The sequence below is a fragment of the Ambystoma mexicanum genome, chromosome 13, assembly GCF_040938575.1.
Source record: "Ambystoma mexicanum isolate Mex_15411 chromosome 13, UKY_AmexF1_1, whole genome shotgun sequence".
In the NCBI taxonomy this organism is placed as follows: Eukaryota; Metazoa; Chordata; class Amphibia; order Caudata; family Ambystomatidae; genus Ambystoma; species Ambystoma mexicanum.
This window is the reverse complement of record NC_090938.1, coordinates 592,799,141-592,825,906: the sequence shown is the minus strand read 5'-3', so window position 1 is coordinate 592,825,906 and position 26,766 is coordinate 592,799,141. Positions and strand designations below refer to the sequence as shown.

Sequence of the window (26,766 nt, the reverse complement as noted above, 5' to 3'; positions counted from 1 at the left end):
TTTTGAGCATGGGTTAAGGTGGGATCTTGGAGCACAACACACACTCAAGCTTCCTCGGCACAAGTCTGCAGTTCTATTCCAGATTATCAGTAGCCTTGATGGCCAAGTCTTGTTTCCCTAGAAAGTCTCTTGCCTTCGAAGGCCTGATGTGTTCAAATGACAAAACAAAAGTTCCTTCAACAAAATGAAAGTTCGATTCTTGATTTCACAGGGTGAGGATTCTTCACCCCTGGGTGTCCCTCTTCCGGGTGCAGACCCTCCTTAACTTCAAGTCTCCCTCCACTGGGTTCACTATGGCTTTTCCTTCTTTCACAAATCTTAATGTCTTATTTTTATATTTTTTTAAACATTTGTATTGGTTTTTTACACATAACCATACAAACTTACAAATAATGGATCATTACAAACATTACACATCCGATTATATGCCTGTTTTCACCCCCCTTCTACATCGTCTTTTCCAATAGCGACTCTAGATGCTACCGTTTCATCATGTCTAAGGGTCTATTTCAGGTCCTGAGCACCCTGTTCCGAGACAGCCAGTTCAGCTAATTGCCTCCAAGCCTCCAATCCTCCCTCCTCTTGTTCCATATTCCTACCTCTCGCTTCCTGCCACAACACAGACTCTCCATTGGCCCATATTAACAAATGCCTCCACCATACTCCAACTGCCGGCCTTGTTTGTGCCTTCCATCCCATCGCTATTCTGCGTTTTGCTAGTATATTTGATAAGTCCCTGAGTTTGCTCACATGCTTAGCCCTTTTAGGTCTCGGGAAGCCTCCTAACAGACAAGCCATGGGGGATCTCACATCCAGGGTAATCTCTGCTTTTGCCATTGTTTGGGCTACCTCTTACCAAAATCTGCCGATCTCTGCGCATGCCCAGAACATTTACCTCCTCGCAATTCGGGTATGTCTGTACATTTGCTTGATTAAAATTGGCTATTTTGTTCAGGGTCAGATATGGGTAACGTATAGCTGGATCTGTTCCAATCGTGCATTCTTCGACATCTTTTTGTGATGCTTCATAGCTCTGCTCCACACCTCATCCGACATTGGCTCCCTTAATTCTGCCTCCAAATTCTGCCTTGTGTGTCCTATTTCTTCCCCAACCTTAGACATCAATAGTCCATATATACCTGAGACTTCATGTCCACCCTTCCGACACATCATAGAATGTCTATAGGGACAACTCGGTCTCTGGCCACCAACACATGAGGCTCCTCGGGAGTCAGGAATACGTGATGCGTTGTCCCCGGTGCACCCGTGTCACTCATCAGCTCCTCAAAATCCTTGGGCCTCCCTTCTTTAATTATATCTCCCACTGTTGCTACCTCCATGGGTTCCCACCACCTCCTCACATTTAGCCCGACTTGTTCATCTACCCCTTCCAGTGCCATACAGTGTTGCATTACCCATCAATCGACATGCTCTGTACCATATCGTGCTTCCCAAACGCAACAGTATATTCTCGCTGATCGTGCGAGAATTCGGTAACCATATCACTTCATTGAAAAAGAACAGAGCGCTCTCTGCTCGTAGCAACCTTGATTCAGGTGTCTGTCCATCTGCCAGCCATTTGGCCACAAATTGCAGCTGACTAGCCATAAAATATACCTCAAACGTAGGCAATTTCATACCTCCATGCCCGTATGAATTCTGGAGCCTCCACAGCCCCTCCCAAGGGAAATTACACTATGACTCAGGTCTCCTGCAATGGTACTACGTCTCATTGTTGTCCCATTTACTGTGTAGATTATTGCTGTGTACCAAAGAGTGTAATAAACTTGTGCATCTAGCACTCCGCCACCCCGAGTCACTGCTCCACTGTTCCCTACCATATTGCTTACTAGTCGCTAACTGCCGACAGCCCACCCCTCCCCATTTGGATACGATCAATATGGTGTATCGATCCGATTTGCCTACCCTGTGATCACACCATATAGTGATTCTGATTGTATGGTGCATCGAGCTTATTCTTGTCATAGTGTGACTACACCATATTTTGATTTGTTTGTATGGTGCATCCAGCTTATTCTTGCCATAGTGTGATTACACCATATTGTGATTTGCTTGTATGGTGCATCCAGCTTATTCTTGCGATAGTGCTATAATACCATGTGTGTGCCTTTGGCTGCATGTCACTTCTAGACTATTATGATACATGGTGCCCTTTGCTAGCATGGCGCAGTTAACCCGGCAGGCCATACTGTACTCTTGGTAGCTGGTCGCATCCAACCCACCCTGGCCCTCTGGCACCAAATTGTGTATCTACACCTGCCTCACATGGTGCATCACATATTGTACTGAGCCCTACGCTTATCTTATATAGCTCTGCACACCCTCCCCTCCAGCCACACCCCATCTCAAAAATAGCTATGCTAGTCTGGTTACTTATCATTATGTTCCCATTCTGCCTCGTCCAAGATAGCACACCATGCACAGGCAACCATTTACTTGGCTTCAGAAATGGCCTCACTAGAATAGCTTGCCCCAGACACTTCCCTATACCTTGCCCAACGCCATTCCTACCTCCCATTTCACCATTCCCAATTATTACTAACTATGCCTATTGTCCTAGTATCACCTCGATGACCTCTGGTAGAGTGCCGTCTCCCACAGATCCTACCGCTGACCACCCGCCCTCCCCCAAATCCACATCAAGTCTCAAAACCTACCCCATCATAGGGAACTATAGGACGCTTTGCCTAAGATCTCGCACTAAACTTCTCCACCGTAGCCTCACCCCCACTTTTGCGACACCCAATCTCCCCAAGTCCATCGACTCCTGGCAAAATAAAAAACATAACACATGTACTGCATCGACCACCAAAAGGACCATCAATGCTGTTTCTCCTCAGATGCCCAAGCCCGCCCCAATAGCTGAATCCAAGCCACTGACTAGCTTCAAAAGCGCCCTCATCAACGCCCGATCCCTAGGAGCCCATGCTATCGAAATCCATGACCTAATCATTGAACAAAACCTGGATCTATTAGTTATTACAGAATCTTGGCTCCACCAAGCCTCAGGCCCACTACTAGCCCTAGCTATCCCACCAGACTATCCCACCAGACTACACCATCCTCAGAGCTAACAGAACAAATTATACAGGAGGTGGCATAGCCATCATAGCTAAGAGCAATCTACAAATCAGATCAAGCTCTCGAAGACATTGCATGGTATGAACTACTGCTAGATAAACTTGCTATGAACGAGAAAACCACAATTAACATTGTGGTGATCTACAGAACCCCCACATCCCACTATTACTTGCACCCATCATTAAACCCAACACCAAATGCATAATCCTCGGAGACCTGAACCTAGGCTTCAATGCTGACCAAGACCTTAAAGCCACAACCGTATCCTGAGCGCTTAAAGATATGAACTTCATCCAACTGGTTAAAGACCCCACCAAGGGTAGAACCCTTGATTGGATTCTCTCTCTTAACACCAGACTCTCCATAGACTCAATTACCCCCCTCAGCTGGACGGACCATTTTTGCTTAGAATTCACCCTCTTGAGCGATGAACCCTGTCCTCCTAAGGCCAAAGATATTGAAACATTAGAAGCCAGAAACCCCCGTAAGCTCACCGTAGAGACTTCTACCCCTATCCTCAACAAAACACTAGAAACCAACGTAGTCGTTGGCGATGACATTAGGATCGTTGCTGAGTATTACCATAAATGCCTTATCCTTACTATTCACGAAGTAGCACCCATCACTACTAAAACACGACATGCAAAAAAAAGTCTAATTTCTGGTTCAATGAAGAACTAGCATCCCTAAGACGGAACAAACGCTCTCTTCAACACATCTACAACAAAAACCCCACCCCGTCTCTGCCAAATCCTTCAAGGACGCCAATAAAATATATAAAACAGCCATCGTCTCACATAAAGCTAATTCCTACAGCACGCGCATCGGCAATGCAGTCTCGGACTCTAAAGAACTCTTCTCTATTCTCAGAGAATTAGAAAATCCCATACCTACAGTGGCCTGCGCCAACTCTAGTAAAGAATGGTGCACCACCATACAAGATGCTCTTGCCTCCAAAATCGATCTGCTACAAAACAAAATAACTACCAAAAGATTGGTATTAGCAGATAAAAATGCCCTAACCTCCAACCCACTCCCCACCGCTTCTGACAATGCTAACTCCCTATTCTTCTTCACCCCAGTCACTCAATAACTAGTGCTCGACACGATCTCCAAGTTAAAAGCCTCCAACTGCAAAGGGGACAGCGTCCCTGCAAAACTTGTCAAAGCATGTGCATCCACCCTTACCCCAACTATTCCCAAATTTGTCAATTCCTCCTTCAACTCTAACACTGTCCCAGCCAGTATCAAAGAAGCCTGGGTCACCCCACTTCTAGAAAAACCAACATTAGACCCCACCATACCAACTAATTACAGACTAATAACTACGGTCCCATTCCTACTTAAACTCAGACCAAATAGCATACAGTCAAATCCAAGCTCACCTTGAACATAACCAACTTCTCAGAACTAGACAATCAGGTTTTAGGCCCAATCATAGCACGGAAACAGCCCTCCTGGATCTTAAAATCCAGATGGACGCTATTAGAGATTCAGGTAAGCTATGCATACTCATGCTATTAGACCTCCCAGCGGCATTTGACCTCATAGACCATGATAAACTGTGCACTTCACTTGCCAAGGATTTCAACTTCTCCAATGATTCCACTATGTGGGTGAAATCTTTTCTAGCCGAACGCACTTCTAGAGTCGCCATAGGTAAAAAAAGCATCTTATCCCATCCCAGTCCCCATTGGAGTACCCCAAGGATCATGCCTCTCTCCTACACTCTAAAATGCCAACACAAAGCTCCTCTTTTCGGCATTAGACAATATGGGTGTCATCTATACCAATTTTGCTGATGACACCCAGATCCTCATACCCATCTCAGGCAACTACGTCAAGGACACCGACACCATTAATAAAATATATGCCATCATCCATAACTGGATGGCATTGAATACTCTGTCTCAACGATGAGAAGACTGAAATTCTCATTGTGGGATCCCCACCTAAAATATCTGCCCTCCACGCAGACTACTCTGCCATCAATATTGATGGTACTCTGATCCCAGTACCGAAGCAAGTGAAAACATTAGGCGTCTACCTAGACGCTAATCTCACTATGGCCAAACATTAGCACGCTCTCATCCTCTACGGCCTATACCCCAAACGTATTGCACCAAGTCGACAATTTCTGACCCCCTCCAACTGCCTCACCCTGGCCAGGGCATTGGTATTATACTGCAATGTGCTATTGCTAGGGACCTCTAATTCCAACCTCACTAAACTGCAGCTCTTGCAAAATAAAGTCTTAAGGGCAGCATTAGGGATAAAAAAGTTTGATCACATCTACAAGACTAGGAAGGATGCCCACTTGCTACCAATCAAAGCTAGAATTATCTTTAAAACACTCTGCATTGCCCACAAATGTCTTGCCAAAAAAGCCCCAATATACCTCAATAATTCCCTACAGAAAAAAGAATCTACCAGAACATCGAGATCCAATGATAACCTGCTGTTAGTGCCCCCACGGTACAAAACTGCCAGAGAAGGGGGCAGCAGCTTTCTTGATCTAGCCCCTAAACACTGGAACACCCTCCCCCTCAATATCGAAAAAGAGACCTCTCTCCACGGCTTTAACAAACGGCTAAAAACATGGTTATTTAACCAATACTAGCTTTCTGTTTCACGAAGCTATGTTAGCATAAACCCGCCTGCTGAACCTGTATATACTGTTCATGAACGTATTGTATGATTTATTGTCTGTTAATAGCCTCTGTACACTGTTTAAATGTATGACCAATGCCTAAGCTGTCTGCAACCACTCTGTGATACCCCAGTGTTTGGACGTGTAACAAATAAATAAAATACATTCAAAAAGTGCCACTCTACACCTAGAATTGTGCCATAAGGAGCCCCTGCATAACTTCTTAGGTATTCGAAATGGGACATTTGCAAAGCAATGCAGGAGTCTCGGCAGCACCACCATCTTCAATAATGATGCGCGCCCCATCATGGACAATGGTAGCCTAGTCCAAAATGCCATGCAGTTCTCAATCTTGGTCACCGCCTTCAGTGTTATGTACATGTTCTAGCTGCGGGTCATGATATAAATCGACTCTCAAGTATCTAAACGTCACTATCTCCCACTTATTCAGTAGCACCGGCAGTGTGTGTATAGGCTTCCCCACATACACTCCCAGGGGGTACAGACTCGACGTCTGGGAGTTGATACTTATGCCTGACAGTGCTGCATACAGTTCCATCACATCTAGGATATATTGTAAATTCTCCTCTGGGTACTGCAGCTATAGGAGCATATCATCTGCATACAACGATATCAGGTGCCTCTCCCCTGAAGTGCTTATACCCACCTCTCTGTATTCCTGCCGTAAATAAACCGCTAGTGGTCCCAGCGCTAAAATGAAGAGCATCTGAGACCCTAGGCATCCTTGTCTTGTGCCCATACTTAGTTGACATTGCACAGAGACCGTAGAGCCCATCTTGACTCTTGCTATCGGCTCATTGTACAGCAGCCCTACCCATTCAATCTATGTGGGCCCAAAACCGAATTCTTTCAGGACCGCCATCAGTCAAGGCCACCTGAGTCAAATGCCTTCATTGCATCAAGTACCACTACTGCCGCTTCCTGTGTATCCCTCAGGGTATAATCTATTATGTGGTGTAATCTCCGCAAGTTGTTGGTGATATTTCTGTGTGGGACCTATCAGGTCTAGTCTGGGTGTATGAGTTTACTTATGAGCGGTTTAAGCCTCTTTGCCATGACTGCTGTAAGAATCTTCCCATCTTGATTCAGCAGCGAATGGGGCCTGTATGAGCCACATTCTGTATCAGTCTTATTTGGTTTGTGGAGTGGGATTATCATCAACTCCCGCAGGCACCCTGGCGATTTACCCGTGTGTAGTGCCTCGTTTAGCATTGCCAATAATGGGGAAAGTATTTTGACTATATATTCTTTATCAAATTCTCCGGGGAGCCCATCTGCTCCTGGGACCTTACTAGTTCCTTTATCACACTCTCTAGCTCTTCTAACGTGATAGGGACTTCTAGGCTGTCGCACTCCTCCTTATTTAGTTTGGGAAGATTGAACTCAACCAATGCATTTTGTATATTCATCTCCTCATCTCTCGCGGGTTCGTTCTAGAGGTGCCTATAATAGTCTTAAAAACATGTATTCACTTCTCTTTGGGTCTCCCGCATCTTCCCGCCCATCCCCTTCACTGCTCTAATTGTTTGCCGTGTGGTCTCACTCTTATACAGCCATGCTAATAATCTGCCCAGTTTGTCCCCCTCTGTGTGTTGTCTCTCAATGTATCTCTCATAACTTTGTTTGCCTATCCCATACACTCCTGTTGTAGGCTGGACACTTCCCTGGGTTCTTCCAGGGATCTATTTCCTGCCTGCAATATGGTTTCTAATTTCCTCTCCCCCTTTTGTAGATCCCACGTTATGACATCTTGCATCCCTTTCGACTTGGCTATAGCTGCCCCTCTAACCACCACTTTAAAGGCCTCCCACAGCATAGCGGCTGAGTTTATACTGCCAGTATTGTTCTCAAAATAATCTCTCACCTCAGCTCTCAAGTGTTCTCGGAACCTCGTGTTTTTCAGGGCTTCAATTCTAAGCCTCCAGGTCAGAATTTCGGCAACGGGGGGGCTGAAGTGGGGGAGGGGAGAGAACCTGCCACGTAACAACCAGGGGGGCATGATCCAACAGGCCCCTAGCTTTATTCTCAACTTGTTTGAACTCACTCAGCATTTCCTCCCCCACGAACACGTAGTCTAACCTTGTGTATAGGTTCATCATGGGCAGTATAGTGCGAGTATACTCGGTCTTGTGGATACATTGTTCTCCATACATCGACTAACTTAAATGTATGCAACAGCGTGTTCTAAGCTTTGGCCAAAGGGGTTGGGTAAGCAAACTTGTTGTCTGATCTACCCCTTGTCGGGTCCAAAGTGCAATTAAAATCTCCACCACATATCACCGCTCCATCTCTATAAGGACTAATCTTAGGATATAAAGCTCTAAAGTAAGCTGCTGTGTCCTGGTTCGGGGCATACATATTAATGACACATATTTCTTTACTTTCAACCAATCCCCGCATTATCAACATCCTACCATCTTTATCTAGAAAGGTCTGGAGGATCATGAATGGGACCGTTGGTGCTACCCAAATCAGGACCCCTCTAGCATATGCCGAGTATGTTGAGCCCATAGTCACTCCGCTCCACTTTCATGCTATTATGTCTTGTTTCTCTCTGGTCAGGTAGGTTCCTTGCAGGAGTGCTATATCTATTTTCTGGCGTCTCAAATATGTCGTAACTCGGTTCCTTTTGATATAGTTGTTCAAGCCTCTCACATTCCAGGTTGTTATTTTAAGTTCACCCATATTCTCCAGTCTCTACCACTTTCGTCCCTCCCCTTACACCGCCTCTATTATTTCCCAGTGCATTCCCGTAGGCCAACTTCCCTTTAACTACCACAACTCCCCTCCCGCCCCACCAACTGTTACCAACATTTCCCCAGCTCCATAACTGAATCTCAGGCATCCCCGCCTCCCGTTCTTTTTCTGGCCGATTGCCGGTACTCGGAGTGCAGCAGGAGGATACTGAACTATTAGTATCCCAACTAACCTAACCTAATGAGGGTAATGGTGTGATTTTCAGCACAGCTTGTGGCTAAGCAGCACATGTGCCTCCTGCATTTAGCAACAATAAAAAACGCATACATTTTCAACATAAATATCTGTCGACTCATTAGGTGTTGGCCAACATGTCACGCAAGAGTACATTTATCACACATTGCAGCTTCACTTATCACTTCCTTCTCCCATCTGGTCTTTCTCCATCGGCATATTTTGCAAGTCCATCCATTTGCTCACATCTTCCGGTGTCACAGCACAATCTTTCTGCAGGACCTTCATCTTCACTGGGTTCATCAACATATACTTGAGATTGGTGGCGTGTAACCTCTTTTTAACAGCTCCATAGCTCATCCTTTGTTTTTACACCAAAAAAGTATAATCCGGGTATGCTGTGATGGATGCCGATGCACGGCTAATAGTTCCTCCTTTGCGGAAGTGTTCTAGAATTCTCTCGCTGTCATTGTAGTTTAATATCTTGGCAATTATCGTCCGTGGCTCCAGGCGGCAGTCTCCTTGTTAGGGCTCTGTGCGCCCTTTCCACTGTAAAACCTTGGGTGAGTGATCCGGCTCCCATTTCCTGCAAAAGCAGATCTTCTATATAGTTGGTCGGGTTCTGACCTTGCTCCCCTTCCAGGAGCCCAGTTATCTGTACGCTATTCCTCCGTGCGCATCCCTCCCCCTCTTCAGCTCTGTTTTCAAGATTCTGCACCTGTTGCTTCGGCAAAGAGACTTCCTGGGAGTTTTCGTTGCAACTGCCTGTGTTAGCCTTCACTTCCTACTCCAACACCACTGTGCGTTCTGTCAGTGCTTTAACATCCTGTCTCAAGAGGGTCATATCGATGCTCATTGCGTCGATTTTGAATTCCAACGTTGCCTTCAGCTCGGCTATAGCCTCTAGTATTTGCTGGTCCATTCGCCCCGCTGCTTCACCTTCACGTGCATCCTGCGTTGTCATTTTCGCGCTGTCAGTCATCCGAGCAGTTTTGGCGAATGCCTCTATCGACGACTGCTTCCCTTTGTTCTTATTCGCTTTCGATGCCTTTGTAGCGCCTCCTCGCACCTGTGGCTCGGCTATCCTACTTCCATACTGTTCTGCAATTGCCAGGAGTCGCACAATGTTTCTGCAGACATTTCCTCTTCGTGTTTGTCACTGTGTGAAGTTGGCCCTCTGCGTCTTAGCACTGCCTGGTATCTGCTCCCCCCGGATCTGGACTGGCTTGCTTGGGGGGGGCTGCGTTTTGCAGTTTGCCTTCAGTACCCTACCTTCCTTCGTGGGCCTAGTACTTTTCTTAAGAGTCTTTGTGCCACTTGTCTCCTCTAGAAGTCCTCAATCACCTTTATCCGACTGCCTTTTGTTCTGCTGCAGTTTGCAATAGCTGAGGTCTCTGGTCTACGGCTGGTGCTAGTCTGATCTACCAGCGTCCGCCTGCCCCTCTTCTCTGCCGGTTCTCTCTCTTAGTCACTCGTCTCTTCATATACAAGCTGTGTTGCTGCGGCTCCATGGCCTGCTCCCATTAGGCCTTCTCTCTTTGTATGGGCTGGGTTGCCATGCGTCTCCCCAGGATTACTGCCGAGTATGACCACAGTGCTATTCTCTATACAGGACCGTGCACATTGATTCCTGCTCCCCTGGGAATGTCATGAATCACAGAGTGCGCCCCTTTTGGGCTTCTTGGTCCCTGTCACAGCGGGCTTGCACTCATTAATACTCCCAACATGGCCGTCCAGCGAAATCCCTTCTTGCTCCATGTGCTGGACGTAGCCTTTTCTACTAATAGACCACGTCTTCCGTGGCTCCGCGCGTCTCAATGCTATTGCGAAGTAGCGACCAGAAGTGTGCTCCATAGCTCGCGGTTCTTCTCCTTTTTCCGATTCCGCTATCCCTTCCTTGTCCTCCCCCTTCTACTTACCTCCTGGAACCGTGGCTAGCGTGCTTCCACTGCCTCCTGGATTCGGCGTCCCAGAAACTGAACGCATTCTGGATTCGGAAGAGACTCGGGCAGCCTTCTTCAAAACCCGGTCCATCCGCAAGAAGGCATCGACCACGGACACCATTAAAGAAAGGACTCAGGTGAGAAGGGGGAACTTGATATTGATATGGAGGCTGCCGTGCAGGACCTGATGCGTAGTATGCAGGAATTATCAACCGAGGTACAGAATTTAAAGGCGGAGAACGCCGCTCTCAAACAGTTGGTCCTATCCCGGGATTCTGCTACAAAAGAAAGTGTCTTAAAGGGTGGCATCGTGGACAAATATGACGGCTCAGCAAAGACCCTTTGTGCATTCCTGGATTCGTGCTTGGTCCACTTTACCTTCAAGCCCTATTACTTTTCGACCCCCAGGGCCAAGGTGGGTTTTATAATCTCTCACCTTTCCGGGAATGCCTTAACTTGGGCTACTCCCCTCGTTAACACTAGTGATACCCTCTTGGACGACTATGATGGGTTTATACAGGCCCTTAAAAACATGTTTGACCGCCCTGAGCAGGTTTACAGCGCCCAGGAACGCCTGTTAGACTTTCAGCAAGGTTCCCAGGATATGCTTACGTATGTGACCCGATTTAAACAATTGGCTAAGGAAGCTGACTGGTCCGCTGAGGCGAGCTTTACCCTGTTCAGGAGAGGATTGAACGAAGAGATTAAGGATGAGCTGGCCAGAGTGGCACGACCAAGCTCGTTCCAGGCACTAATGGATCTTGCCATGCAAATTGACTTCCTCATCCAGGAAAGGAAGACAGAAAAGAAAAAAAACCAAGGGAATTCCTCCCAAGGTATCATATGAGAGTACCGTCAGAACGGACACCAACCCAAGCCCAGTCACGGAACCAGAGCCCATACAGATTGGGGCTTTTCGTGGACCCATATCTCCGCAAGAGAGAATGAGAAGGATTCATACAGGCTTGTGCATGTATTGTGCCTCAGATAAGCATTTGGTTAAGGAATGGTCTCTAGCACCCCCTCGACATTCGGGAAAAGCCAGCTCCCGATCCTAGATGGAGCAGAGCTTCGGGAGAGAGATGTTTGCTCCACATCAATTCCATCCTTGAACTCTCCTGGACGAAACAATTTGGTGATATTACAGGCCTTCTTATAACCCTCCAAGAATAAGACCTATTCCATTTTGGCCCTGGTAGACTGCGGAGCTATGGGGCTATTTATCAATCAAGAATGGGTTACTAAACATCGAATTCCGTACGAGACACGAGGCACCATGCAACCTGTGGAAGCTATTGACGGAAAACCCCTCGCATCAGGGCCCATAAGCCTGCAGACCAAAGAGATCCAGCTTTCAATAAATCACCATCAGGAGCTGATGTTTGACATCATTAAGTCAGCTCATTACCCCATGGTTTCGGGTATGCACTGGCAACAGAAACACAATCCATATATCAACTGGACAGCGGGTTCTCTATTCCTAGGCTCAGAGTTTTGCATGTCTCACTGCCTATCCCTGGAACCTCCGTTAACACACCCAAAGGAACCAACAAGGGAACAACAGACATCACTCATGGTGTCTAATGTCATACACGTTCCTGAGGCCTATCAAGGATATGCTGATGTGATTTCGACTGGCATAGTCCAGGCCTTACCCCCACACAGACATGAAGGCTGCGCAATAGATACAGAACCCTCGGCAGTGATTCCCTTCGGCAGGATGTTCATCCTTTCCGAACCCGAGAAAAAGGCCCTAAGAGAATACCTGGATACCAACCTTGAAAATGGCACCATAAGACCTTCAAAATCTCCTGCAGGTGCTTCCCTATTCTTTGTTCCCAAGAAGGATACCAAGGAACTTAGACCCTGCCTCGATTATCGCGGCCTAAATCAATGCACCCTCAAGGACCGGTACCCGTTAACCTTGATTTCGGACATCCTGGAAGCCGTGAGAGGCGCGGTAATATTCACCAAGTAGGATCTCAGGGGCGCCTATCATTTGATTCGTGTCCGGGAAGGGGACGAATGGAAAACCGCCTTCAGAACACCCTTTGGCCATTATGAATATCTAGTCATGCCCTTTGGACTAGCTAATGCCCCGGCAATTTTCCAACGCTTTATGGACAGGGTGTTTTCTGACATGTTGTTTCTCTTCGTCATTGTATATCTGGATGACATATTGATCTTCTCCAAGGACCCTATACAACATGAAGAGCACGTGAAGGCAGTCTTGCAGCGACTTAGAGAACACAAACTCTTAGCCAAACCCGAAAAATGTTTGTTTCATGTAACCTCCGTTCATTACCTAGGATTTATCCTTAGCCCAGAAGGAATCGGTATGGATCCTTCAAAGGTAAAGGCCATACTGACCTGGCCTGCTCCTACTTCCGTGAAACAAGTTCAATCATTCCTGGGCCTTGCCAATTTCTACTGCAAGTTCATATCTAATTTCTCCGAGATAGTACAACCAATTGTTGCTCTCCTGAAGAAAGACACTCCCTTCCTCTGGTCTACACTACAAGAAACGGCGTTCCAGCGTCTGAAGACAGTTTACACAAGCTCCTATCTTGGCCCAACCCGATACTAGTCGACCCTTCCTAGTAGAAACGGACACCTCTAATTACGCCATAGGTGCGGTCCTGAAGCAAGAATTAGGAGATACACTGGAACACCCAATTGCTTATCTTTCACGAACCCTGACTCCTAGTGAAACACACTATTCAGTCCTGGAAAAGGAATTGTTAGCCATTGTCAAACCTTCACTGAGTGGCGACATTTACTTCTGGGAGCTAAACATCCAGTTCAGGTCCGTACGGACCACCGGAACCTCCAGATTCTACAGTCTTTGGAGTGTAGGAATAGTCAGGCGTGATGGGCCTACTTCTTTGCCCAGTACCAGTTCCACATCACTCATGTTCCAGGATCACAAAACCTAACTGCTGACGCCTTATCTCGACGACCAGACTACGAGCCCATTGAAGACAAGGCATATCCTCAGATGTTTCCCCCCCCCCCCCAAGATCTTTGTAGCCCAAGCAGTCAACCTCCTTGAAGAAATCCAAGCTCAGACCCAATCCTCTGATCTGTGGAAGGATATATCCAAGAAAAATCAATGGAATCTAAGGGTCCGGGAAGGGTATCTGTTCAAGGACAGTGTATTGGGCATCCCTACAAAAAGGCTACAAAAAAAGAATAAATCTCTGTCATGATACCCTACACTCTGGACATCGTGGCATCGCCAATACCCTCCATCTTATACAAAGGCAATTCTGGTGGCCTAGGATGAGATTCGACGTACGGCAGTACATTCAATCCTGTATTGTTTGCAGTCAAAATAAACATGACAACAAGAGACCGGCAGGGCCTTCTACTGGAACCTACACTGCCAACCAGGCCATGGGAGATTATCGCTACGGACTTCATTGTGGAACTACCACCTTCCCGTGGATACACTACCATTATGTTACCATAGACTTGTTTACTCATATGGCTCATTTTACACCCCTGCATAAACTGCCATCCTCCTCTGAACTAGCAGGAATCTTCCTGGAACACATATTCCGTTTGCATGGATTCCCTTCCAAGATCATATCGGATCGTGGACCTCAATACATCTCACAATTCTGGAAATGTCTCTGTCAATGCTTAGGAATCCAACGTGCCCTTTCTTCAGGATATCACCCTCAAACCAACAGAGCCACAGAACGTGTCAATCAAACCCTGGAACAGTATCTTCAATGCTTTGCCACCAAGGTTCAGGATGACTGGTCCCTCCTGATACCCGTGGCTGAATTTGCCTACAACAATTCCGACCATTCGGCACTTAAGACCAGCCCCTTTTATTGCAGTCAAGGTTTCCATCCATCGGTCCTGCCTTCTGTTCTTCCTCAACCTACACCAGTACCTACAGTTGACTCCTGGATCGACACCCTTGTCAATATACATAAGGAAGCCAAGGAATTTTTGGAGAAGGCCAGAAAACAGACCAAGAAATATGCAGATTCCAAAAGAAGACCAGGCCCTTCTTATGCAATCGGTGACCTGGTCTAGTTGTCCTCAACATTACTACCCCGACACCTACGGCCTAGTAAATTGGCCCCTCGATACTATGGTCCCTTTCCCACCAAAGAAGCTATAAATCATGTTTCTTATCGGATCAAAATGCCAGACTCCTGGAAGAAAATACGCCCAGTCTTTCACACATCTTTGCTGAAACCCTACTATCCATCCTCCCGGAAACCCTGCAAACTTCCTCCTATACTGGTCGACAACCAATTGGAATACGAGGTGTCCCGGATTTGTGATTCCAGGTATAGAAGGGACCAGCTTCAATATCTGGTTGAATGGAAAGGAGATCCCCCTAGTGAAAGAACCTGGGAGCCTATATCAAACATCAAGGCCCCTCGGCTGCTCAGAAGATTTAATCTCATTCACCCGGGCAAACCTGGAGGGAAAGGACTTCGGAGGAGGCATGCTGTCATGAATCACAGAGTGCGCCCCTTTTGGGCTTCTTGGTCCCTGTCACAGCGGGCTTACACTCATTAATACTCCCAACATGGCCGTCCAGCGTAATCCCTTCTCACTCCATGCGCTGGACATAGCCTTTTCTACTAATAGACCACGCCTTCCGCGGCTCTGCGTGTCTCAATGCTATTGCGAAGTAGCGACCAGACGTGTGCTCCGTAGCTCGCGGTTCTTCTCCTTTTTCCAATTCTGCTATCCCTTCCTTGTCCTCCCCCTTCTACTTACCTCCTGGATTAATGGCTAGCGTGCTTCCACTGCCTCCTGGATTCCTGGATTCGGCGTCCCGGAAACTGAACGCATTCTGGATTCGGAAGAGACTCAGGCAGCCTTCTTCAAGACCCAGTCCATCCGCAAGAAGGCATCGACCAAGGACACCAGTAAAGAACGGACTCAGGTGAGAAGGGGGGGGGGACTCCTTGACAGGCAATGTGCCTTCTCTGTGTGCAGGCGTATTACTGCTTCCCAGCTGCTACTGACATTGCCCTCCAAATAGTGTTTCCATATCCTGCTTGGCTTTCTGTTAAGTACGGCAGTCCCTCGCAGTGGTATGTATTTGCAATGTCACCGGTGGGTTCTGTGCACTTGTTGTCTATTTCCCTCTGTACCATTTTGTTTTGCTGCCACCTTTGGCGGAGCCTTTTTATGATTTTCTTTTCTAAGTGCTCAGTGGCACCTTACAGTTGTCGTGTATAGGTCCCCATCATGAACCCGTGCACGGCCCTTTACACGTGTTCCACAGTCGTTTGTAGTTGGGCCAGGCTGCCGTACCTCCTCCTACAGCTCCTCGCCTTTGTGGTGACTGCTCGTGCATTCAGCTGGGACAGAGGAATAGTTTATCGTACGAGCATATGTGTATTATGTTTTCGCCTCTCATGACCATCGCCTTTGTTCAAGCGAACTCGTCTGGTGTTGTAGGTTTACCCTGCTTCCAGTGCATGCAGGATTTCACTGCGCTCCAATGAGTTCACAGTTTTCGGCCTGCTGCGCCTTCTTGTACTTGCAACTGTTACCATTTCGGAGTGCCCAATGTGTCCATGCCGCCTTTCCATGTAGTATTCCGAAACGTAGCCCTTTGCAGTCTACCCTTATCCACTTTCCACGGTGGACCACCTTCCAGCTTCCCAACGTCCTCTGTTACTGATTTGTACTCAGCGTTGATTTACTGGCAGCCATACATCCACTCCTCCTCGTACTTTTTCAATCCGAGTGGCCCGTTGCGATTACCGGGCTCTTATCTTATGCTGCTTGATGCCGGCCACTTGGTAACAATAGCTCCGGTGCAGGGTATACCCCCCGGGCCGTCTGCCTGCGCTTCCCCACTTTAGGTCCAGTTTGCCGTTCTGACCCTTATCTCAGCAGTGGTTCTGTACTCCTCGGCACAGTGAAAAGCAGCCCGCTTGCTTCTTCTTGTTCCGATTCTGTGTGTTTGCAGACTGGGGTTTTATGGCGCCTCCTCTGTATTTCAGCAACGTTCATTCTTCCCCCTGGCTCGCCGATACAATCTTTTGTCCCAGGCCAGCCGCCATCTTATTGCTTCGCAGATAGGACACTGCCACTTTCCTTTTGCTCGTAACTCTTGATCAGCACTCCGCTTTACTGATTATGTGTGAGCATATTTTTCCTTGGATATTCATGCGTTGATAACTCCACCATCACACAAAATAGCCGATTCAAATCATATCTTCTTGGCCGGAACATTCAGGATCAGCAGGAGCACTGTAGAATCACTTCCTATCGCATGGCTCTGTAGCCAATCCCCCTCCTTAATGTATTTTTAAACAGTTCCAGTGGACATCCCTCTGTCGGGTTCATTCTTGTCAACACACTGTTTCTTGGGACTTTAGACTTGCCAACTTCACATTCATTTATACTTTCAATGTTCACAGGATTCACTTCCCTTGCTTTCTTTATAGTTCTTAGGTCAACTGTACGTGGATTTTGCTCGACCTCCTGTATGACCACTTTGACCTATCTTGGCAGCTCTTCTACGACCTTCTGGTATCTGTAGTGTGACTTAGATGGGGATCGACCAGAGTTTCTCGGAGCAGCACCCATGTGGTGCCGGTCCCCTTCTGCAGCTGGTCTCCCCTTTACAATGTTACAGTTCTCACTTTGCCACTTTCATTCACCACAGCCCAGTTCTCATCAGCTCTACCCTCGACTCACTGGCTGTGATGAAACGCTTGGCGTTCCTCTTTACTGGAGTCAAGGCCGTTATCACGGAAGCAGGATACTCCCACACTCTGGCTTATCGGCATCAATATGCTGCGTGTACCATTGACATTTGTTGCAGCACACTTCGGCTATTGTCCTTGGTCTTAAGTTTCTTTCAGCTGAGGGTTTGTAGGGATTTTTCAAAAAGGGCAAGGTTGTGTCTCTCCTCGTCAGCCTCTCTATTTGCCGCCTTTCTCTTCCTCTTGAACTGCAGGGTCTGGATAGCGGTCTGCCTTGCTCATACTGTGTGTTCTTGCTCCACCTTTTATCCCTGTGGGGATGGGAAAGGGCTGTCAGGTGTGCGTAGTTCTTGTCAATTGCCTGACTTTGCCTGACCCTTGTATGGGACAATCAGGTAAACGACTCTGGTGTTAGTCCGTTGTGAGAGGGTGTTCATGTTAGGAAAGGGGGCAGTGTTTTCGAACGTCCTACGTGATAGGATGGCGAAGAGGTATTGAAGGAAGGGCGATTCCGCGTCTTATATGTCAGTGTCCCACTCCCCGAGGACCTCCGCATCCAGGTGATCCTCCCTCACCATTCCACCTCCCGGAACTGGATCCAATAGTGATGGCCATGTCCTGGCCACCTGGATGACAGATCCCCGGGGACTAGCTAGGGAGAAACATTCAGGTTTATCACAGTGTCCCGCTTTGTCCCGTGCTAAAACATCGGGAAGGGAGACCCCAGCCATAACATCCTGACATTCTTTGTGAACACTTGTTTCTTTTCCTGTGAACATTATCCCACACTCTTTTGTAGCATAGCGGTAAGGATTGGCAATACTTGTTTTTTAGTATAGGCCCTTTTTATTTGACTAGACTCCACTAGGACTGTATTATTATTATTTGATGCTCCTAGCTTGCTCCCATTTTAGAGTTAGGTTTAGCTTAGGAATTTATCTCACCAATTTTACAGTTTCATAAAAACCCTTGAACTGTGATAACTTGTGACTGTCTTACTCTGATGACTAGCCTTCCTTACAATAGGTAGTGCCAGAGAGTCTCTGAACCAAACCAAGGACAAGGCAACTGCCTGCAACACACCTCAGCGTTGGGTCGTCCACCTTAAAGGATGACACAAGCCCAGTGAAAAAGCTAGGAGTGCACCAACAAGCATCTACCGACATCTGGCTTAAAAGGACATTTTTGAAGCAGATGAGCTCCTCGAGTTGCAACCGACTGCACCGCTGATTGTTTTTACGATGCAGTCCCTAAAGCCATCCGAGATGACACGACCAGTGCTACAGAACTGCCGACCAGCACAAAGAATGATTCCTGACCCTGAGCCACTGTCAAAGCCAAACTGCTGCCGTCCGTCCAGCTTCGCTCACCAAACTGCTTGTCGCACTTTGAAACACTTGTGTATAAGCGCGTTATAAATGCCATATCATATCATACCTGCAGCTGTCTCCCGTCTTGAACTCTATCGCATAAGCTGCAAAGCGCCCTGTAACTGACTCGACCCTGTCAAGCACCAAGAACTCCTACAGCACAAGGTACATTGTGGTTCTGTCCCCCTGGTGCTTCCCAAGCATCCTTGAACTATTGCGATTAATTACTATACCGAGTACCCTCCTGTCAGTATCCAGAGTGCAACCCTTTTCCTTCTTTGAAACTGTCTGTCCTTTGCATTCCTTTACAGGGTGTGTTGCATTTTGTAGTCTGCTAGAACTGTATGTTGTGATAACAAAGTAGATATTTGTATACAACCTTGAATGGACAGTCCCTTTTATCACTGGGTAACAATTATATTTTCGCTGTGCGCAACTAACCAACAATCCACAACCTTTCGGAGAGAAGTCTCCCGTTCCGTCCATGTTACCAAAATTTGACAAATAGGTTTATAATTTGCTTGTGTTTCTAATCTGTTCAGATCCCTTCTAGTGTACTAGAGGTGTGGGGCGGATTGAAGGTTTAGAAACCGATATTCATCCCTGGACTACTGTTGCGCAGGGAGTTGATTCATCACGCGCGGCTATGAGTCGTGTCACTGCAGCGCGCATTCCGATTCGTCAATTCCAAATGCACGGGCTATCGTCATAGCTGCTCTTAAGGAACTCGACACATAATTGGTTGATACTTCAGATGGGGCTACGAGTCATATATAGGCGCGTAAGCACAGCGCAAAATCGGATTGGTTGATGGTCTAGGTGCGAATGCGCGTAACCACGTTAAGGAACTGTGCCGCCTGATTGAGCCCTCTCGTTGATGCATTACGGGTCATGTGTAGGTGCGTAAGCGGTGTGCAAAATCTATTTGGTCGATTGTTTAGGTGCAAATGCACGTAGCCACCAGAAGGAACCTCGCTGCCTGCCTGCACACCTCTATAGCTGCATCAACGAAAGGGCCCAATCAAATTGGTCGGCGTGGAAGGGCATAGCCGCGTTAACGAACCACGCCGTCTGGTTGGTCATTCTCGTTGAAGCAGCTACGAGTATGCAAATGCACATAAGCGGGCTGCGGATTAGGTTATGGTTTAGGTGCGACTACAACAAGCGCCTGGTCAAAGCCGCGTACATGAAAGTCACGGTCCTATTGGATTGTTGGTATAGCCGCGGCTATTCATCGCACCCAAAGACACCTCTTTTTTTCTCATTGCTTTTTCTCTCTTGGTGGGTAAACTTGCCTTTGAACCTCCAGGAGCTTGTAAAGCCCAGTATCCACTTTCACCACTCTTGCTCCTATACCGTTCTCCTTTGTCCAGTCATTTGCAGTTTATGTTTTTTTTATTTTAGCTTATTTATTTGTTTAACTTTTTACATTTTAAGTGGCCGAGTCCTTTTTGTGGTGTGTTTTTTTACAGTTCTGTTTTTTCCTACCCAGTCCCAAGTTTTTAATATGTCTGGGACCAGCAGTGATGAAGATGTGGTGTGTACTGCCACACGGAAGCAGTGTGACCAGGAAACAGTCACTGATAGCTGGCAGTATTTTTGTGTACAGGAGCAACACAGTAAGAAGGAGGTTGAGGAAGTTCAGTGTGTTTTCTGTGGGAAGGTGTTGTGGAGAGGACCTTCAAACAAACCATCACAGAGTTTGGGAACCTCTACTTTGATTCAGCACCTGGTCCGTGTCCTTTGGGACAGTGTGGAGGAACCCTATAGAGTGAGAGGCCCTGGTTCACAATCTACACACTGGCATCAGCCAGCCAAAAGCACCTCTGTGCTACTGGCTTCCACTTCTGTTCCTTTCTTTGTTTCATCCACCAACACCAGCAACCACATCCCATCCTGCCTGCACCTGATCTACAGGACAGCCAGGTAATATGTTTGAGATGTCACAACTGGATCGTGCTGGGAGATGCCACCCTATGTGGTTGGAGAAGTGCCATTTTAGAACACCAGGCCAATTGCCGCCACTGGGAATAGCATATTTTTTTACCCCTTTTTTTTTTTTAAAAAAGCCCAAAAAAAACTCACAAAATTTTAAAACACATAGAAAAATAAATGTTCCTTGTTTTACCCTTTCTTACATGTGTGATTCCTAATGTGATCCCCTTCCCAGTTCCATGCTCATCCTCACCTCTCTCCTAAAATGGCCCCTTTCAGGGCCAAGTTTTCAGTTATAAAAGTAGACAAATGTATATAAATGCATCAATAATCCTTAATTGATCCTTTTAATAAAGTGTGTTAAAAAAAGCACACATTTATGTTTTTATTTTAGCAGCATTTAGCCTTTATGGTAGCTGCGGGTATGTTGGGGAGGAGCTAATGTCTTCCTGCACCCACCAAGCGCTTTACAATTCTCTAAGCACTGAGAAAGCTTTTTTCATACAAAAATAATCACATACAGACGTGGCCAGCCACTAAATGAAGATCGTATTTAAATATAACGTGCAAATAACCATTAGCTGAACACATTTGTAAAATGTTAAATTGTATTTAGTTTTTCTCAAAGCACGGTAAAGAGCATTAGGCTCTGTGCCAAAAGGAATGCAGCCTGTGCTCAAAATAAACTACAGGCATTGCCGTGGTGCCCGGCTAACTCTGGCAGAACACACTAAGTGCCTGTGCCGCTGTTTCCTCTCCATCAAATGCCCATGCAGACTAAGAATAGGGAAGTGTACATGCTCATGCACACAATGCATGTGAAAATAAGTTTTTAAGGGGAATTACTGGATCAGATAAAATATAAAGTAGTTTGTCTTAAATGGAAACTCGGCCATGCAGGAAGGAAGACTGCAGCATCCCTGGTAAGGGTAGAAGGACAGTTTTGGATGAGCCATGTCAGTATCCAGTATCCAAGTTAGTATATAAGGCTCCTCCTTGGCACCAGTCTGCAGGAGCCAGCCACGGAAGAGGGGCAGAATGCCGGTCGGGGAGCAGAGTTCTTTGCCCGCCCCATCCTCATTTCTGTACAGATTAAACGTGTTATCCTTGCGAGATAAAGACTCTTGGCCTTAATTCCCTAGAGGGGTGAACTGTAATCTGGTGTGAGCGTGATTAGGTGCACACATATACTTAAGGGGTACCCTTGTACATTGGGCTACCTTTCAGGTATGATGACAGTAGCCACAAAACTATGAATGTTAAATTATGCTATTTTTTATTTTTAGATTTTTTATTAAATTTGCATAATATAACAATAACAACCACAGAGCAACAGGCTCTAACACAATGCACAATTTCACAACAACACATCTACCCGTCCATCTACCCAACGTCCACCCCTACCACTCCCCCTCAGCCTGCATGTTAGCTCTTTAATCAATCACATTTATTGCATCTACATCCTCCAATTGCTATTCGTTTACCTCTTCCCCCTTGTTTGCTAATAGTGTTACCGTCAGCGCTATCCACCTTTGTATGTCCATTCCAGGCTCTACACTTTGCCTTCTAAGCACCCTTTTCCAGCTCTTTCCACCATCTGCTCACACTCGGTTCTCTCGTATCTTTCCATCCCATGGCTAGACTCTGTTTGGTCAAAATATACATTGATATGATATGATATGGCATTTGTAATCCGCCTATACACAAGTGTTTCAAGGTGCAATTGATATGATATCCCCGAGTTTATTCAGTGGCTTATCTTTCGTGTCATTAAGATCAAAGTTTTTATGCACTAACTTATTAATTATGTTATGTCTAATGCTATTATTGATGTACTCGGTTATATACAATGTAATTAGTGTTGTTACCAGTGATGACATGAGTGATGCGATCTGTGATGTCATCATTGTGGTCATAGGCTGCGCAACAGGAGGTGCGAAGTTAAGGTGGCTGTAGCCGAATTTCAGGGGTTTTGTTGCGTTAAGTTATCACCTTAACGTCCCTGCAACAAACGTTTTTTCCTTGAATACACATATATATATATATATATATATATATATATATATATATATATATATATATATATATGTTAGAGGGTAGTACATCATAGATTAGTCACCAAGTGATTAGCACATGTTGTGCTAACACACTCCATGCACACTATGTATATGCTAAGCCTGTCTATTGTAAGCATCACTGTGCAGAGATGCTTTGCTTTAAAAGTATAAGCTGCTGGGCATTCACTGTGCATATGCTAAGCCTGCCAATGACTGATCTATGAGACAGACAAGTGTACGCAAAGTGCATCCTATGCGAGGCGCTCCCACTTGTGCCTGCAGTAACTCGTATGGCAAGTAGGCAGAGGGAAGGCCCAAGACTGCTATTATTACACTACAAAAACAGAGTAACTAATATGTGATGTGGGCTCAAAATGTGGTCAATGGCTACAAAAGGGACAGGGGGTTGCCCACTACAGGTACTCCAACATTAAACAGCAGAGTCGGCTGTGCGTACACCACACAGAAAAGCACAGAGGTAATAGGCCAATATGTCAGAGCAGAAACACAAAGGCGCCTATTCCGGTACACCACACTATATAGCGAACAGGCTCCTGGGTGACCGCACGCCAGTATAAGACACCAGAACCGATTGCCTTGCTTCTATATCTGTGTAGCCCACCTGACCACACAGAGAATCCTATGACAGTATATCACACCAAAAAGTAACCCTGCCTCTTACACCAGTAAATCGCGGCATAAGGGATCCTCTGTTGGTATTATTGCCCACTGAACACCAAATTGGATGAGCAGTTTAGCGCACCAGACAGTAGAGGCTATTAGGCCAATATATATCATAGCAAAGAGGGTCTATGTCAGTAAACCAGAGACCAAAGAACCCTATGCTGCTTTATCCCAACACAAAGGCGCCTGTGCCAGTTTATTACAGCACAGATGTTCCTGTTCCAGTATATCACAGCAGTGGCTTCCGTGCCACTGTGTCGCAGTACAATGACTCTTGAACCAGTACATTACAGCACAGAGGCTCCCACGTCAGTATATCACAACAAAGAAACAGGTTCCTAGTGTGTATATCAGAGGACACAGACTCCCACGGCAGCAGATCACAGCCCATGGGCTCCAGTGCCAAAAAGCCACACCAGACAGTAATACTTTATCTTGCATGATTAGAAAAGTTGGTGTCCATCACAGTGGCTCCTAAACCACACAACAAAGTGACTCCTATACCAGGTGGGCTTAGTGTCCCAAGCAGGAATTGCTACAGCAGGCGAGTCTTGGCTGATAATGTACATGAGGAAAAAAGCCTGTAGCTCATTTAGTTATTCTTACACCAGGTGGGCGCAGCACGTACTCCGTATAGTGGTTTCCAAATCAGATAAGAACAGTGTGTACCAGACACAATGACCTTTATACCAGGCTGGAATAGCTTGTGTCAGCAACTCCTGCATGGTGGCATAGTGTGGGCCCAGCACACTTATCTCTATGCTAGTTGATTACAGGTACTAGAACCAATTAATTATATTACTGGCGTTCCTAGCATGCTTCGAGCTTTGCTCAATACTCGGTAGCTAGATGGCATTGCATGTACCCAACAAGTTACATTGTACACCTGGGGATTTAAGAGTATATTCTGCAGCAATCCCTATCTAGAGACGTGTAGAGCTACTGCCTAGCTCTGGGATCCTAAATCGGATATGTCCAGCGTAGTGACCCTCGTACCAGACAGGTCAGTGTGTTTGTGCACACCAAGCAGATTGTGTGCCCGGCACTTTGACTCCTATTGCAGGCTCGCCAAAAATGCAACCAGCCCTGTAATTCCTGTGGCAGGCTGGTGCAGGAGTTGAGCAGTCATATGACTCCAAATACAGGTAGGTACAGGCTTAGCAGCACTACTTACATCCGATGGTTTATAAAAGTGCCCAGCACGGTGATTCCCATACCAGGACAATACCGTAGATGGCCAGTGCACCCCATTCTATAGGGATGGGGAGACACACTGTTTGGCCAGCACGAGTCCTCTGATAGGATGTGGCCATTCGCAACTTCTCTTATGGCCAGTCTTGGTGATTGGTACCCACTTGATCTGCTGATAAATGAATTGAGGTCCTACTAGTGTACGCTTAATAGGCACAAATCAGGGCAGTACTGTTGATCCGAAGGCGGCGCTGACAGCATGGCACCACCACCCCTCATACAACACCACAAGCGTTATTCGGTTAAAACATGAATGTTACAGTTGAGGTACCCTCTCACCACCTCCACCGCTTCTTGCAGGATAGATGTTTACAAGTGCTGCTGCCCGCGGCGCACACTGATTCCTTGCATCGTGTTATCCGCAGCGCTGCTTCCTCCTGACTGGCACACCCTTTCATGACCAGGCTGGCATTGCACGACTGGTACTGAGCAATAACAGTGACGAAATCGGGCGGCCACCGACGATATATACTGGAGGTGCAGGTGTTGGGTGGTGTGGAGGGCTAGGGGCATAGAAAAGTCTGCGCCGGTATTTTCAGAAGAATGGAAACAAAAATGATTGCAAAATTATTATCGCAAATCCTAAACTCTGACCCACCCAACCAACCCCTCCTGCCCACACCCCTTAATTCTGGGTCTAGAAGCCCCCATTCCCCTCCCCCATTCACCTATGCTCGGTTGTGCTTTTCCAAGGTTCTCGTACTGCATACAACCACAACATAACACAAGCTGGAGGCCCATATCAACCACCTCAGTCTATATGTGTGTTCACAGTTGGAAACCAGCATTCATTCACTGGGGCTACCTGTGCCTTGACAGCAATACACCGATGTATTTAACCCCACACCCTGTCAGGGGAGGGACCGTGAGGTATCCATCCGCCGATGTGACGCCTACGCAACACTTCAACCTTTGCTGGGGCATTTGACGCAGCAAATATACACTTCGGGTGGTAACATGCACACCACGCGTTCGCATTCCACCCCATAATAATGGGGGAGAGGGGTGGTTTAGGTCAGAAAAATCCATACTTCGTGTGACACTTAGAGCACAATATTCATATGTGTCGCAGCAGAAAATACACATTTACGTGATTGTTTCTCCCTACGCTCACGCCATTGATAATGTTACTGTTAGATCGTTAACTATGTATTCCACGTGATCGTCTGCACATCGCACGCCCAATATTGGGTGTATTCGGCCAAGAAAACGTACACACTTCCCATGGTACTAGAGCGCAAAACGCACGCTCCCTGCGGTCCTTTAAAGAGATGTTGGTGCCAGGGGCGACGCGCAGGCACAAGCCCTGTCATGTGCGTGCACATTTCGATGTAAACAGTGAGCGATGAGGGGAAGCATACGCAGCAGGAATGTGCGCCACGGCACGTCCTCTCGGGCGGGCGGGCGGCCGCCCCTCCCATGACGGTGCCCACCCCGGCGGGCGCCGACAGGGAGCAGTGCTAGCAGCTCGACGTTGGCAGCTCCGGGTGCGCATAACACATTCCCAGTCCCTCACTTACCCCACTGTCCTCAGCATGTCCGCCCAATCGAAGTCCTTGGCAATTGAAGCCTCTGACATCACTTCCAGGAGGTTTAAGAGGGCACGAGGAGCGAGGAGGGTGGGGTGGGGGGAGGCCTTCCTGTGTGGCGCTGAACTCTGGGAGCTGTAGTGCGTCTCCCCCAGTGGTGGGCCGGTGCAGCGCAGCGGGATGTAGGCAGCAGGAGAGCAAACGAGCCTCGGCACGAGGTGTGCTATACAGAGAAATGCCTCTGGGGAACCGGGCAAGGTAGGATCACACAGGATATCATTACAGAACAACCTCATTGATATGTGGCAGTAGGCCCATCTGACCCCTACGTGTGTATGCGTTCCTGTGGCAGTGGGCATGGTGACTCCTACAATAGGCTACAGTGAGTTTGCCCAGTGCAGTAATTCCTGGTGCAGGTGGTGATATGATGAACCCTGTTGTATCCTACATGTTCTGATCAAGCCCAGCAATCATGCCTGCCAGAAACCTCCACTGGGGTAATTTTATATAATCTGGCAGAACCCAGGATGGTTTAGTTTAGTTTAGTTTGTTTATTTATAAAGCGCGTCCGAACCCTCAGGTAGCTGGGCGCATA

General features: G+C 47.0%; 1 protein-coding gene across 2 annotated transcripts in view; it reads right to left on the bottom strand.

The window, feature by feature from the left end:
- The window catches only part of EZH1 (enhancer of zeste 1 polycomb repressive complex 2 subunit), an 834,444-nt gene extending 808,184 nt beyond the window's left edge, over window positions 1–26,260 (bottom strand). For both annotated transcript variants that reach the window (XM_069634417.1, XM_069634418.1), the window contains exon 1: window positions 26,163–26,260. In XM_069634417.1, coding sequence (XP_069490518.1) covers window positions 26,163–26,221 — 59 coding nt within the window. In that variant the 5' untranslated portion in view covers window positions 26,222–26,260. The remainder of the gene's footprint in view (window positions 1–26,162) is intronic.
- Between the last annotated feature and the right edge of the window lie 506 nt (window positions 26,261–26,766).